A 14514-nucleotide genomic window follows, 5' to 3' on the forward strand; every position below is an offset into this window, starting at 1 on the left:
ACATGAGGAGAAGTTGATAAAAGCGCTCTCTCGTCTCAAAGAGTTTGGTCTGAAACTGTCCCCGGAAAAGTGTGTCTTCTTTCAGACGTCAGTCCGTTACCTTGGCCATGTGGTGTCCAGGAATGGAGTACAAACCGATCCAGAGAAGATCTCTGCCCTTAAGACTTGGCCAATTCCCTAGAACTTACAAGAGTTAAGATCCTTCCTTGGGTTTGCTGGGTACTATAGGAGGTTTGTTAAAGGTTATTCCAGTATCGTGAAGCCCCTCCATGATCTAACTTCGGGTTACCCACCTTCTCAAAAGAAGGCGAAGATGAAACAGAAATCAGAACAGTACCATCATCCAAAGGAGCTCTTTGGGGAACGATGGTCCCCTGCTTGCCAGCAAGCATTCGAGACCGTCATCAGCAAACTTACCACCGCACCTGTGCTGGGTTTTGCGGATCCCCAGAAGCCTTATGTGCTCCACACCGACGCCAGTACCACCGGGCTTGGTGCTGTCTTGTATCAGGAGCAAGAGGGTCAGCTCCGAGTTATTGGCTACGCGAGCAGAGGGCTGTCCTGTAGTGAAAGCCACTACCCAGCGCATAAATTAGAATTCTTAGCGCTAAAGTGGTCAGTCACCGAAAAGTTCAGCGATTACCTATATGGTAACCATTTCACCGTTGTTACTGATAACAACCCACTGACTTATATACTGACCTCAGCAAAACTGGATGCGACAAGCTATAGATGGCTGGCAGCACTGTCCACATTCTCATTCAAACTTCTTTACCGGCCTGGAAAGCAGAACGGTGATGCGGACGGCTTGTCCCGTAGGCTGCATGGAAAGTTGGAGAATGACCTCAAATCCCAGAAGGAGAGAGAACGCATTCTCCAGTTCACCCGAGATCACCTCTCTGATCCTGAAAACATTGACGCAGTCGATCAAGCAGTCGTGCAAGCCATCTGTGAAAGGCAGCTTATCTACAGTGTCAATGATGATGAAAGTAGCGCTGATAATGTTGCCCTAGTTGAATGTCTTGCCATCTCTGCTAATGCTGCTATGAGCAAGCTATGAGCAAGAGGGTCAATTCGGAGGATTGCCAGTCATCCCCCATCTATCTGAAGCAGAGCTGATAGATAAACAACGGACAGACCAATGTATAAGGCATGTCATTTCCCAAATCGAGTATGGGGACACACCACCCCCCACCTTGTGGAATCAACTCCCTGACCTCCCACTCCTGCTCCGAGAGCTAAATCGCCTTGAGCTCTTGAATAATGTCTTGTACAGACGTCGTCAAGAGGGTCCCAAAACAACCTACCAACTTGTGCTCCCAGCTGAGCTCCGTGACACAGTTCTGACCAGCCTGCATGACCATATGGGTCACATGGGAGTGGACCGTACAATGGATCTCGTAAGGTCCCGATTCTACTGGCCGAGGATGGCTGTGGATGTGGAGAGGAAGGTGAGGACATGTGGCAGATGCGTGTGGAGGAAGGCACCACCTGAGAGAGTGGCGCCCTTGGTCAATATTAACACCACTAGACCCCTTGAACTCCTTTGTATGGACTTTCTCTCTCTTGAACCTGATAAAAGTGGGACCAAAGACATCCTTGTGATCACGGATCACTTTACCAAATTTGCGGTTGCCATTCCTACACCTAACCAAAAGGCACGCACAGTGGCAAAGTGTCTGTGGGAGAACTTAATGGTGCACTACAGCATGCCGGAAAAGCTACATAGCGACCAGGGGCCAGATTTCGAATCTCGCATGATAAAAGAGCTCTGTCAAGTGGCTGGCATACAGAAAGTAAGGACAACCCCATACCACCCTAGGGGCAACCCTGTTGAGCGATTTAATCGCACCTTACTAGACATGCTAGGCACCCTTCAGAACCAAGAGAAGTCTCGTTGGCGTGATTTTGTAAAACCCCTGGTCCACGCTTATAATTGCACCAGGAATGACGTGACAGGTTACACACCATACGAATTAATGTTCGGGCGCCAGCCTCGCCTGCCGGTTGATCTGGCATTTGGATTATCAGTACGTGGCAGCCAACACACATCACATTCCGAGTATGTGCAAAACCTTAAGTCACGGCTCGAGGAAAGCTACAAAATAGCCATGGATAACGCTGCAAAGACAGCACACAAAAACAAAACACGGTTTGACAGGCGTGTGACTGCTTCAGACTTGGAAGCTGGAGACCGAGTACTGATCAGGAATGCCCGCATCCGGGGGAAGCATAAGATCTCAGACAAATGGGAGTCGATTGTCCATGTAGTGGTGAGCAGAGCAGGCACCCTTCCTGTCTATACGGTTAAACCCGAAAACAAGGATGGTCCTTTAAGGACACTGCATAGAGACTTACTCCTCCCATGTGGATACTTACCTACAGAGGAAAGTATTGAACCTGTTCAGCAGCCTGCAAAGCGCAGACCAGCAACTCGTGCAAATCCTGCTGTAGATGCCGATCGTTCCTCGGAGGAGGAGGACGATGAGCTCATTCCAGTCTACTGTTTCAACCAACCCCCAAAAGCTCAGGTCCCTGCAGTGCATGAGAGCCCAATACCGCCTGATCCACCTATATCTAACAAGCAAGATACACAGCATACTGAACCTCCAGATGTATGTTCTGTCGAGAGCCCAGTGAATGCTCAGACTGCTGATTGCACTTCCGAAATTGACAAACCACCTGATATGTCCGATTGTACGCCAGACAGTCCCCTGACACTTGACAAACCTACCAGCCGTCAGGGTGACACTGAGTACCTATCTACTGAAAGAGTAATTCTAACCGAACAAATACATGAAACAGACCAACCCGAAAGTGTATGCCTTGGGGAAAAAGAAAACTTACCTGATAATGTTGATGACATCTGGAATGAACAGATTCCAGTGCTCTCTGACATGTCAGAGAGTGAAGAGGAGAAAGGAGAGGATGGGTCGGATGAAATAGAGACAGAGACTAAAGAGGAGACGGAGAGACGAACAGGAACAGATACCTCTGTCAGAAGATCAGAGAGGAATCGTCAACCGTCAAGGCGACTTGATTATGCTGAACTTGGAAACCCCTTTGTCACAGTGGTTAAATCGTTCTTTCATGGACTGACCACAGCACTAGTAGATGCTTTGAGTGAAGCTGAAAACTCCCTACATTCCCCTGTCCTGCCCTCTCAGATAAAACATATTTGATCACTGCCATGTACAGGGACGTACATGAGTTCAGGAGGGGAGAGTGTAGCCCAGGCTCTAAAATGACACCCTATAATATTAGAATTATCCCTTTAAAACAATTCGTTTTATTTAGAAACAAACAAATAATTAATTTAGGTTGATTATATACATTAAGAAAATAATAATACGAAGAACTATTTAAAAAGTGTTGGTATAAAAATAACATTTGGAGTAAATATCATTCAAATAACTCATATAAATGACTACATCTGTTAAAAGTTGTTTAAAATCATGAAAGTATGTGCATAAAAGGAGAAACACAGCCAACATTGTATTTTCCAAGCAGCAGTGAAGGGCTCAGTATGACAAGATCCCCAAATAACAAATCAATGAACCCCACTAGTCCCAGGTGATCGGCTGCAGTTCAGCTTCCTGTTATAACTTCCTGTTTTAAAAAACAACCTATGCTGGCTACCTCGAGTGCTGATGGGACATAGAGAAAATAAAATCTTTTGTCATCCGTTGAGTAAGAACTAAAAATGATCTTCTGAATGAAGTAATATTAATTCTAGATGATGTTAAACAGCTGCTGACCGCCATACTGTTGCATTTAAGATTGTAAAGCAGCGTGAGAGGCCGGATGATTTTCGCAGGTCTGCCGAGGTGAAATGCTGTAAACCTCGTTCATACTTTGACTCAGCGGTGAGTGAAAACACTATAAAACCTGTTAAGATGACTGTAAGGCAGCTGATATTTATGTTAATTGGCGCTGATAGCCATTAAAAGGTGCTAATAGTGCTCTATCTGAGACTGTGTTTTGTGATGCTAATAGCGTGTTAACTTGAGCCTAGCCACTTAGCTGGCATGATTATTTGGTGTTACGTGCAATTTATGTTTATTTTATGTTTATAGTAATTAAAGAGGTTAATATTTAGTGCAATCTCTCACTGTTACCGGTGCAAGGAGAGACAATTAAGCACGTTAAGCCTTAATGCCTCACGTTACTATTAATGTTTACTGCATTTGATGCAATTTTGGCCAAATTAAAGGGGTACTCCACAGTATTTTATTTTATTTTTGTGAAATGTACTTTTGTCAGTTACTTGTGTAACCACATAATTTTGAGTATTTGTAGATGGTTATTAATGTGTAATTGAACATGATTATAAGAAGCACTTTGAATGTATTTATAGTTACACAACTACAAATGAACACTTGAAAGATATATTTTTGTTGTACAACTAAACCTTTTTGAGAACATGATTTGAACTAATTAATACAAAATATTATTATTAATTGGTAATAATTCATGGGAGATTAGAAATTGAACATGATTTGTGCAGACAGCATGAATGTAATGAGATATTTGGATCTCATCTGGCCTGTCTCTAGGTCAGGTTTTTGGTGATACCATAAAGAAAAAGGGGACGCAGCCAGTACTTCCTGCCGGACTCCTGCAAGGCTTCAGATCCCTAGACCCAGAGATTCCCAGTGTGAACTGGGTGGCGAGCCGAACCGAACCACTGGTATTGAACCTGAGATGCGTGCACGGTTCCTTGGTTTCTCCTTTCTCACGGACTGTGCGATAGGACTAAAATAGACAGTGATACACTGACATTTGGTCGGAAAAAGGGCCCCAACGCAATAAGGACTAACTTTGGGAACAAAGGGTATCTTTTGTTTTATTTTGCCGGCTTTATTATTTTAGTTTGTTATTTTTCATACATTGTTCTTTCCAAAAAAAGCTGTTGTATTACATGTTGACTTTCAGCTTGAAATAACAAGTGGCCACAAACATACAAACCATTGTAGTCTGTGTCATTATTGATGTTCAAGATATTGGCTCTTAAAAGCTTAGTGTCTTCTGTTACTGGTCCAGTTATTACTATTGACTACTACTTACCTGTGCTCTGTTATTACATCGTAACAAGGGTTACAGCTACATGCTGGTTTGGTCGTTGTGCTTCAAAATTCCTGTTAGCGACATGCTGTCTGTCCATGACTTGTACTTACAGCAGTTTGTTTAGGTGGTCTCCAATAAGACATTAAATTTGACAGTTAATCCACAGTTCACATGCGTGCCTAACCTTGGGGGGGCGATCCGTACAGATCACGGATCAACTACGTTCTGTTACACCAGCACTAAAAATACATTTAGGACCACGGCAACTAAGACAATGATCCTTCCATGCATACCCAGAGCTAAGCGAGAAGAATTTATCAGTGAAGTCAATAGCTTGAACTGGGATGATGTACTGTCCTCTGATGATCTGGACTATGGCTGTGACACTTTTACTCACAGAATCAACACTGTGAGGGAAAGATTTAATATGAGGATACAGATAAAATCTAAAAATAAATACTATTTACCGTGGTTTAATGAAAATTTGTGGAAACTAATGAAATCTAGAGATGCTGCACTAAGGAATGCAATTAAAACTAGAAGAGACACTGACATGCTGATTTATGAAGGTTTAAGGAACAAAGTTATCCAAGAGCTAAGAGAAGCTAAATCTCGTTTTTATCTCAATATTTTGAATGAGGCAAAAGACAACAGTACATCAATCTGGAAAAACATTGATAATCTCACAAGGAGAGACACAAAATTTTTAGATTTTAAACTCAAAGTACAGGAAAAGTTAATTGAAGACCATCTTGTTGTTGCTTCTGTCCTCTCTTTTCTTGAATTTGTATATGAGTTAGGGAAAAAAATGTACGAAAAGGAAACTTGATATTGCTCCTATAGATGCTACAGGCCAAGTTTTCGAGCTGGTAGAGTCTAATGAGTTACAAGTTAAGAAAATCATCAGCTCTTAAAAAGCTCCAAAAGTAGAGATGCTTTCCAATTTGACACAATGTTTGTTAAATCACACAAAGACATTTTAATTCCCCCTATTGCTCATTTAATTAACTTGTCTTTTAAACACAGCTTCTTTCCTGATGACTGGAAATGTGCCACTGTCACACCTATTTTTAAATCTCTGACACTGCCTTGAAGCCAGTAACTATAGACCAATAAGTATACTACCAGTACTCTCAAAGGTTGCTGAGAAAGTTGTCATTAAACAACTGACAACATTTCTTAATACAAGCAATTTTGGTCCACATTGCATGCAATTTGGCTTTAGAGCAAATCATTCCACCGAAACTTTGCACAAACCTTGCACTTAATTGGGCAAATTAAATCAAGACATAGAAGGAGTAGGTGGTGCGTAAAGCATTTGACACAGTCAATCATGACGTTTTAATATCGAAACTCTCTAAATTTAACTTCTCATCTAGAGCACTGACACGGATGTCTTCATATTTATCTAATACAATACAATGTGTTAAAGTTTAGAACGCACTGTCCAGTAACATGAAGTGCACAATGGGTGTTTCACAAAGGTCCGTGTTAGGTCCCTTATTATTTAGCCTATATATTAATGATCTCCCTCAGCAGTGTCATGATGTAGAACTACAAATGTGTGCAGATGACACCATTGTGTACACACATGCAAAAGCAGCTGCATTGGCTGCTGCTAAGCTAACATTTGCATTGGAAAGTCTAAATGAGTCTAAATGTAAACAAGACAAAAGGCATGTTTTTCTCTAAAACCATGGTACAACCTCCTAACGCTGATATTCTCATCAAAGGTGAAAAGATTGACATAGTTACTGATTTTAAATATCTTGGCGTGACACTGGATCCAAATTTGAACTTCGAGAAACATGTTAAAAAAAACAGTTAAGACCATAAAGTACAACTTAGCAAATTTTAGACATATTAGAAACTGTCTCTCTTTGGATGCAGCCAAGATATTTATGCATGCAATGATTCTTTCCCATATGTCTTATTGCGTCACATGTTGGGGGCAAGCTGGAGAAACAACCATAAAACCTCTTGAGTCCTTATACAAACAAACTCTAAAAACTCTGTACAAAAAGCCAATGCATTTCCATCACTGTAGGTTACTGAGCTTTGAGAATTTTAGATTATTCTCAAATTTGTGCCTAGTATTCAAAATTTTAAATGGTTTGGCCCCTCCTCCACTATGTGACTTTCTGTACACTTACTCAGTAAATTCTGTGAGATCCTCCAGAATATCCTCTATACAAGATTGTACCAAACCATTTCGTCACACTGCATTTGGACAGTCAGCTTTCTCTGTGAAAGCCACAACTCAGTGGAATGCCCTACCTGACGATCTAGTGAGCTGCAGTTCAATCAGTGCATTCAGAACCAGGTTGAAGAGTCTGCTGAAGGCTGCTCAGCTCTGTGGCCACTGAGTCTAGATTTGATCTCATGGTCTTCTCAAATAATCTTGCTTTTGGTTTGACATGCTTGCATTATTGATTTCTGATTGATATTGTGGGTGTATGTGATGTGCTATTGTGAATAGCTTTGTATTTTGAATAATGTGTTCTGTGTGTTTTCTGCTTTGTACTGTTTGTTGTTGTGCTGTTGTATGTTTTGATTGTGGGGGACTACAGATGTAAAATGAGTTAACTCTGGTGCAGTGCATCATTTATGTTAAAAACTGTACACTGTCCCGATAAATAAATACAATATAATACAAATCCACAAAACAAAAACTTGCACCTACGTAGCTTTAATGTCGACAGTGAAGGCTTCGCTGTCCACATAGAAGAAGGGGTCAAAGGATTCCGGAACCGTCAGTTTAACCTCAAAACTGGGCAGCACTGAAAAATTGAAAACATTTTATTGGATGTGTAATCAGGTAAAGAGTAAGTTGTATAGGTTTTTAAATGACAGTCCAAGTAAAGAAGGACTCACCGTATTCTTTGACTTCAAACTTTGTAGAGAAGCTCTGTTGTGGATTGCCGTGGAACCTGGTAACCACTTTCCACAGTCCAGGACTACACACACACACACACACACACACACACAAGGACACAAGGACACAAGGACAAATACTTCAATAATCAAGCAAAAGACTAAAATATTCATAACATTAGAGTCCAGACTTCAGACTCAAGTTATTTATGAGCTGGTGCAACACACTTTTAGTGTCCTCCATTCACGTTGGCTGACAAACTACACAATAGTTAGAAAGGTACCTTCATTTTACCCCGGTTTAGACTGATTATCTAATATGATTAACTGTACTATGATTCATTTAAAATTAATATTCAGATTGAAATTGGCTGGATATGATAAATTACCATACAATTACAAAGGAATAGTTTTGGGAAACAAACATAATTGCCTTCTGATGGAGAGTTAGGCTACATGAGAAGATTGATACTTTACCACTCTCATATCTGTACACTAAATATAAAGTTAAAGCCAGCAGCTGGTTAGCTTTGCTTAAAAGACTGGAAACAAGGGGAAACAACTAGCCTGGCTCAGTCCGCAGGTAACAAAATTCATCTGCTCACTAGCTCACTAATTAACATGTTATATCTCATGTGTCTAGTTCGTACAATTACCTATGTGTGAAAACAGTGATTTGCCAGGGGGTTGACCATTGGGCCAGAGCATTTCTTGGTTCCACCTGCTAACTTCCTGGAGTCTGCGCTGGTTGCCTGGCAACTGATAACTTGTTACTTAGACTTAATACTGTTTTATGGTAGGTTGCTCAATACTTCTGATAAGTGTTGGTTGACAGAAATTATGTATTTTGTCGCCCAATGCTTTCCTTTCATGTCATACACCTAGAGAATTTTGTTATGTCAAGGACATCGTCATATTTTGTTGCAAAATGTTATTGGGTAGTGGTGCTAACGTCGCCATGGAGATTGTAGTTTTCACTGAACTTCATTATTGATATTTTGGTTTGTAACTTAAGATAACTTGTAACATCCTTGTTTAATTAGTTCTGGTCGGGATGATATACCAAGCTGGCTGGAGGACAGTGTCTGGTTACCATGGAGACAACTGAAACCTTTCGCCAAAGCATAAATTGAAAACATCACACAGCGTTTTAATTCATAGCGACTATTTAATTTCTGTTGAGTGACACTTATCCAAAGTGTCAAGCAACCTAACATAGATCAGCATTTAACGCAAGCCAGGTTAGCTGTTTCACCCTGTTTCCAGTCCGAATTATTACATGTTAAAAATGTTAAATTCCCCACTAACACCAAACAACCACAACAGAATGTACAGTAATGCAATTAAAGTAAAATAAAATACACACCTGACAATTTCACCCAGTTTGTAATGTCCAGAGTGGATGCCTGATTTCAGAGAGAATGAATGAAGTGGCATAATGACGCCGTCAGGGGTCTAAAAATATGCAAAATTGAACAATCATTAAAAATGAGCCTTGTCAGTTTACACATTTATTGAAATCATTCTATATTTTCAACAAGTCCTTTGTTTACTGTCCATAAGCCTGATCAGTCTTTAGACACTGTCTTAAACATTTCTTAATTTTTTTTTTGTCTACCTCTCAGGGAGAGGCTGCAACACAACCACTAGAGGGAGACATTTATTTTTATGGGTGGGACGTGTGTCAGAAGAGATGAAACAAAGGAATACAAAGGTCATTCAGGTGTTTAAGAAGCATACAGAGACAAAGTGGAAGGTAAAATGATCTCACCTACAGTTGAACAGTGACAGCTCATTACAATATTTCATTGAATTCTGTGCTAATCAAAGATAAAATACATTACCACAATCTCAATATCAATAGAGGGAGGAGATTGAGTTGCGTCATCTCTCTCTACTGGCTCCATACGGGGTGTCACTGCAAACATCCTGTAATGAACTGAGAGACAGAGAAGAGGTCATGGTGTATCTATTTTGAGTTTTCATTTTATTATTCCACTTATGTGAAAAGAAGAGTTCATTTTATTGTAGTTTATCATGCAGTCACTCTTGAAAAATGAGAGATGTGCTCGTCAAACTGTGATGCTCTCAGATATGATGAGGATTTTTAGGAAGGGAGTATGAGGGGGAGCGTTTGCTTTCTGGCAGGTGTTTGTATTCTCTATTTATTAAATATTTTTCATGTGTTTTTTTCTTTTTTCATTGTTTGTTAATGTGTATTTATCTCTTGCTTTAAAGACCTCCTTAAAAATGATAGTTCATCTTTAAAAGTCTATCCTTGATTTTTGATATCGATATTGTACATTATCAACACCAGTAAAGAATAAATGCTTTCAAAATGTCCTTTATGAACACTAAAGAAGTAGTTAATAATGCTAATTGTTCAATTTTGCAGCAGCTTAATACATTTTACCTTCTGACATAGATTGGGTGATATATTTTCTAGGGAGATACCTTAGCATACCAACAGATATTTTCACAAGGGTAGACGTTGTATTTCTCAGCAGTGATGCAAACTTACCTTCGCTGTTGGGGGTGTAGAGGGTCTTGTCGGTCTGGATGAAGATGTAGCCAGACTGGAAGGAGACTAAGACGATTTTCTCCAGCAGATGGTCAGGGAATTGAGCTTGCAGGTACACATACTGCTTCATGTTAGGATCCTTACTGAAGGTCCCAACAGGGATCTGAAACCAGAGACATAAACATTATATGAGGAGCAGAATCGATATGTCATGAGCATTTATAGATGCTAAATCTATTGTTTATGGTCTTGATAGAAAAAAATATTTCTACAAATTAGGTGATGAATGCAGGCCAAATACAAAAAGTCAAGTATTGTGTAAGAGTAACATACAGTATACAGTACATTCAGTATTTATTTTACCGTAATTTGTCCGAAACTCTGGAAGCCATTTGTTTCATTAAGGGTCACAGATGTGGTTGTCAGATCGCTTTTGGTTGGAAAGGTCATCACTTTGATTTCGACCCTGATGTCATCTCCGGTGCAATCTTGACACCCCACAAAGATGTTTTCTGCTGTTCCTACCCGCAACAAGTTGGGGGCAGCCATCACTTGTCTGCAGAGCAGTGGGGACAGAGAGAGAGACAGTATCACTGCACTGAATCACACTGCTGCTCAGGATGCACTGACTTACTGACAAACATGGTCTTTTTAATTGTAAGGCACTATAACCCCCACACACATGCTAATGACAATGAGGTTTGTCACTATTTAAACACAAGATTTACTGCTGTAACCCTGTGCCACATGTTAATGCCTTAGTGTGGACATTTTCTTACAATATTTATTTCATTTAAAGGACTTTTACAGACCTAAAGAGGTATAAATGTCCAGTTCACAATGTTTTCACATTTTCCATTTCTTATTTCTGTCTTATGACCACCCCTCAGGTTTAATTTGGAACCACTGCTTTGCAGCCTGAGGATCATCTGATCTAGCATGGACTTCACACACAATGAGTAATCTATTTATTATCTTAACTAAAATCTAGCACTGGATCAATAAAGCTGTTTGCTGTGTCTGGTGTAATGCGTTGACTTATGAAACTGTAAACTGGTCCACTGTTTTTTGTAAGACACAAGTGAAATTAGAACTGTGTTAAACCAATACTCATGCAATATGTCCTTCGTATCCATACACTTTTTAAATAAATTATAAATGTAGAGAACCACTGATCTTGTTGTTGTGCTCCTTACAGTTTCACCACAACAATTTGAATATCAGGAAGCTGAGTAAACAAACTGTATATTTTGTATTTTTATGTATTCTCTGTGTTAATCAAATCTCAGGAAGAGTGTATGAAGGTAAGCCAGGTCTACTTACAATGGAGCTCCATCAGCCAGAGAAGACAGGGAGGCAAAGGCCAGAGAGGCCAGCAGCCACAGTGGAGTTCTACACATCCTCCTACCCGATCCTGATCTGCTGTCAATGAAGACTCTAGCTGCAGCACTCTTCTTTTATCCCCCCACAACTCTTCCTGTCTTCACTACTGTCTCATCCGTCCCCTTCTCAAAGGTTTCTGTACACATGTGTAAACACAAACACACATGATTTCCCAGCAACAGTTGAGAAACGGTTCAGTTCTGATAAACATTGAAGGGTAAACAGAAAAAATCAATGAGAGTTTACATGCTTGACTAACTTCTGAACACTGTTGAGTAAACAGTCCTTTGCAGAATTAAATAAAAACAGCAATTTCACATTTCTGATGTACATTTTCTGACATGATTCCCTTGTTTTTTTCTTGCTTGTAAAATGTAGTCACCTATGGTTATTCTCAACCTGCTGAATAAGTATATTTCCACATAAACATATTGAACATGCACAAACACACAGACAACTGTTGAGGTAAAAGTCTATCTGGCAGGGCTTTTTGAGTTGCAGCACCAAGGAATTTTCTCCAATGACAATCTGATTCAAATAATTGTGATCTATCATTTTAATGTTTATTTCTTTCTTGAATTATATGATAATATATTTTTAAATAATTTAGATAATACTATCACTCAGTGGACTTAATGATTTGCATGTTGTATATACAAATATGTCAACCATCAGAGATTTTGCCTGTTTATACAAAGGCATCTACCCCTTTAATTTGGTTGGTTGTATAAAGTCAATGAGGGCAATGTGGTAAATTAATGAGCGGGACTGCTTCATGTAAATTCTGGGTTTTTCTTTCATGTTGACTTGTCAGGTATTTAATTTGCTGGATTTGCCAAAAACAGATATATCTCTCAGGTATTTTATCCATGAATTTCATATATTACAACTCTTTCATCTCTATTGATTGCAACAAAACATATTTTGTCAGAAAATTGGACTTGAGACATTTTTTTTTTATTAACATGTCTTTTTTGAAGAACACATATGAACACATAGTACATACGTACATAGGAGCAAAAAGTGCCAACTAGACCCCTCCATCCACTATATATATATCAACCCATATTAATTCTTTAAATGTGATTCTCTCCACAGTATATAATGTAAATTGTAAACTAGGTCAATCCATTCATTCTGGTTTGGATTTATGGATCTTATGTCCTTAAGCCATTTTCTGGTCAAAGCATTTTTGCATGCCACTAACAGCACTCTCAACAAGTGTTTATCTCACTTTGCACGGGAAAACTCTTCTAGATCACCATGATACATTATTTTAAAATCAAAATTAACTTTCATCTTAAAAACTGCCTCCAGAACGTTGTGAACAGTTCCAGAAAATGTGAAGGTGACTTGCCACAGCGCCTCTGCAGGACCTCCAGCACACAGTCTGATTAGTGTAGTTAGTATTTTGAGCTGGAGTACAGAAGACTCAAATCAAAATTTCATTAACATGACTTATCTTAAAGGATTTGTTTGATATTTGGGAAATACGAGATTCCACTTTCTTGCAGAGAGTAAGATGAGAAGATCAATAACAGTGTTATGCCTGTACCCTAAATATTGCAGCCACAAGACAGTTAGCTTAGCTTAGCATAAAGACTGGGTAACCTAGCTCTGTCTGCCAACATTACAGTGATGTCAAGACTCCAGGAAGTGACTGTGCATGGCCAAGAAACATATACACATTCAACCCCCCATAAAACCATGTGGGGTTTTTGCATTTTGGTTTTTGTTGGGATCAAACAAACCAGATGTAACATTTATCAGTGAGCTTCAGAGGTTCTAATTGACAGATCTGGTTACCTCTGGACAGAACCAGCTGTTTTCCCATTTCCTGTCTTTATGTTAAGCTAAGTGAAGTGGTATTGATCTTTTCATCTGAATCTCAACAAGAAAGAGCTCACAGTATTGTTGTAAACATTACTATACATTTGTCATTGTTTTTTAATTCAGTATTTAACTTTTACTGCAGTTCATTGTTCCTCAAGAAATCATATAGAGTGCCTATTTTGTGGACTATCCATAAGAAAATGAAAGTGGCAAAGTTCAGGACAGTCGTCTGCCTTATGCATTTTGTTTTGCACTTTAAAGGGGTGATTTCCAGTTAAATGGACTGTATTTGATCTCTGATACATTTGCTTTAAACTATTACATCTAACAGTACATTAATACTCTTTCTATCACTGACATGAAGAATCTACTAAAAAAAGAGACTCCTCTGTTTAACTCACAGATAAAAATGGACATTAAGTCTCTGCTCTTTACTCTTTGTTGTGACTTTCTTTTTCACTTCTGATAAGACTTGAGTCAGCATAGAGCGGTCATAGTATGTCTTTGTCTGATAAGTAATAATAAAAGTAGGCCAGGCCAGAAAGCAGACTGTCCTCAGCTGACACACAGCACAAGGCCTTTTCTCTCTAATTATTAAACCTAAGTCACTGTGATCTCAGAGTGACTGATATTTGTGTTTGTCAAGGCAAACAGTAGCAATCCACATACTCTCTGTAGTGAGCTCTGTGGCTTAGTGTTAATACAAAAGTCACAAAAATATATAGAACATATATATAATAGAAAATAAAATATTTGAATCTGAACTAATAGATGCAGTGCAGTTTTGTGTGTGTGTGTGTGTGTGTGTGTGTGTGTGTGTGTGTGTGTGTGTGTGA

At 39.4% G+C, this 14514-nt stretch overlaps 1 protein-coding gene across 1 annotated transcript in view; it reads right to left on the reverse strand.

Annotated features, from left to right (window-relative positions):
• Positions 1–12312, reverse strand: part of LOC122978937 (complement C3-like) — a 42872-nt gene extending 30560 nt beyond the window's left edge. Inside the window, exons 1-7 of the mRNA XM_044346032.1 lie at positions 11786–12312; positions 10826–11018; positions 10463–10625; positions 9786–9880; positions 9308–9396; positions 7942–8024; positions 7751–7847 (exon numbers count right to left, since the gene is read on the reverse strand). Coding sequence (XP_044201967.1) covers positions 7751–7847; positions 7942–8024; positions 9308–9396; positions 9786–9880; positions 10463–10625; positions 10826–11018; positions 11786–11862 — 797 coding nt within the window. The 5' untranslated portion in view covers positions 11863–12312. The remainder of the gene's footprint in view (positions 1–7750; positions 7848–7941; positions 8025–9307; positions 9397–9785; positions 9881–10462; positions 10626–10825; positions 11019–11785) is intronic.
• Positions 12313–14514: the final 2202 nt, after the last annotated feature.

Source organism: Thunnus albacares, chromosome 3, assembly GCF_914725855.1.
Source record: "Thunnus albacares chromosome 3, fThuAlb1.1, whole genome shotgun sequence".
NCBI lineage: Eukaryota > Metazoa > Chordata > Actinopteri > Scombriformes > Scombridae > Thunnus > Thunnus albacares.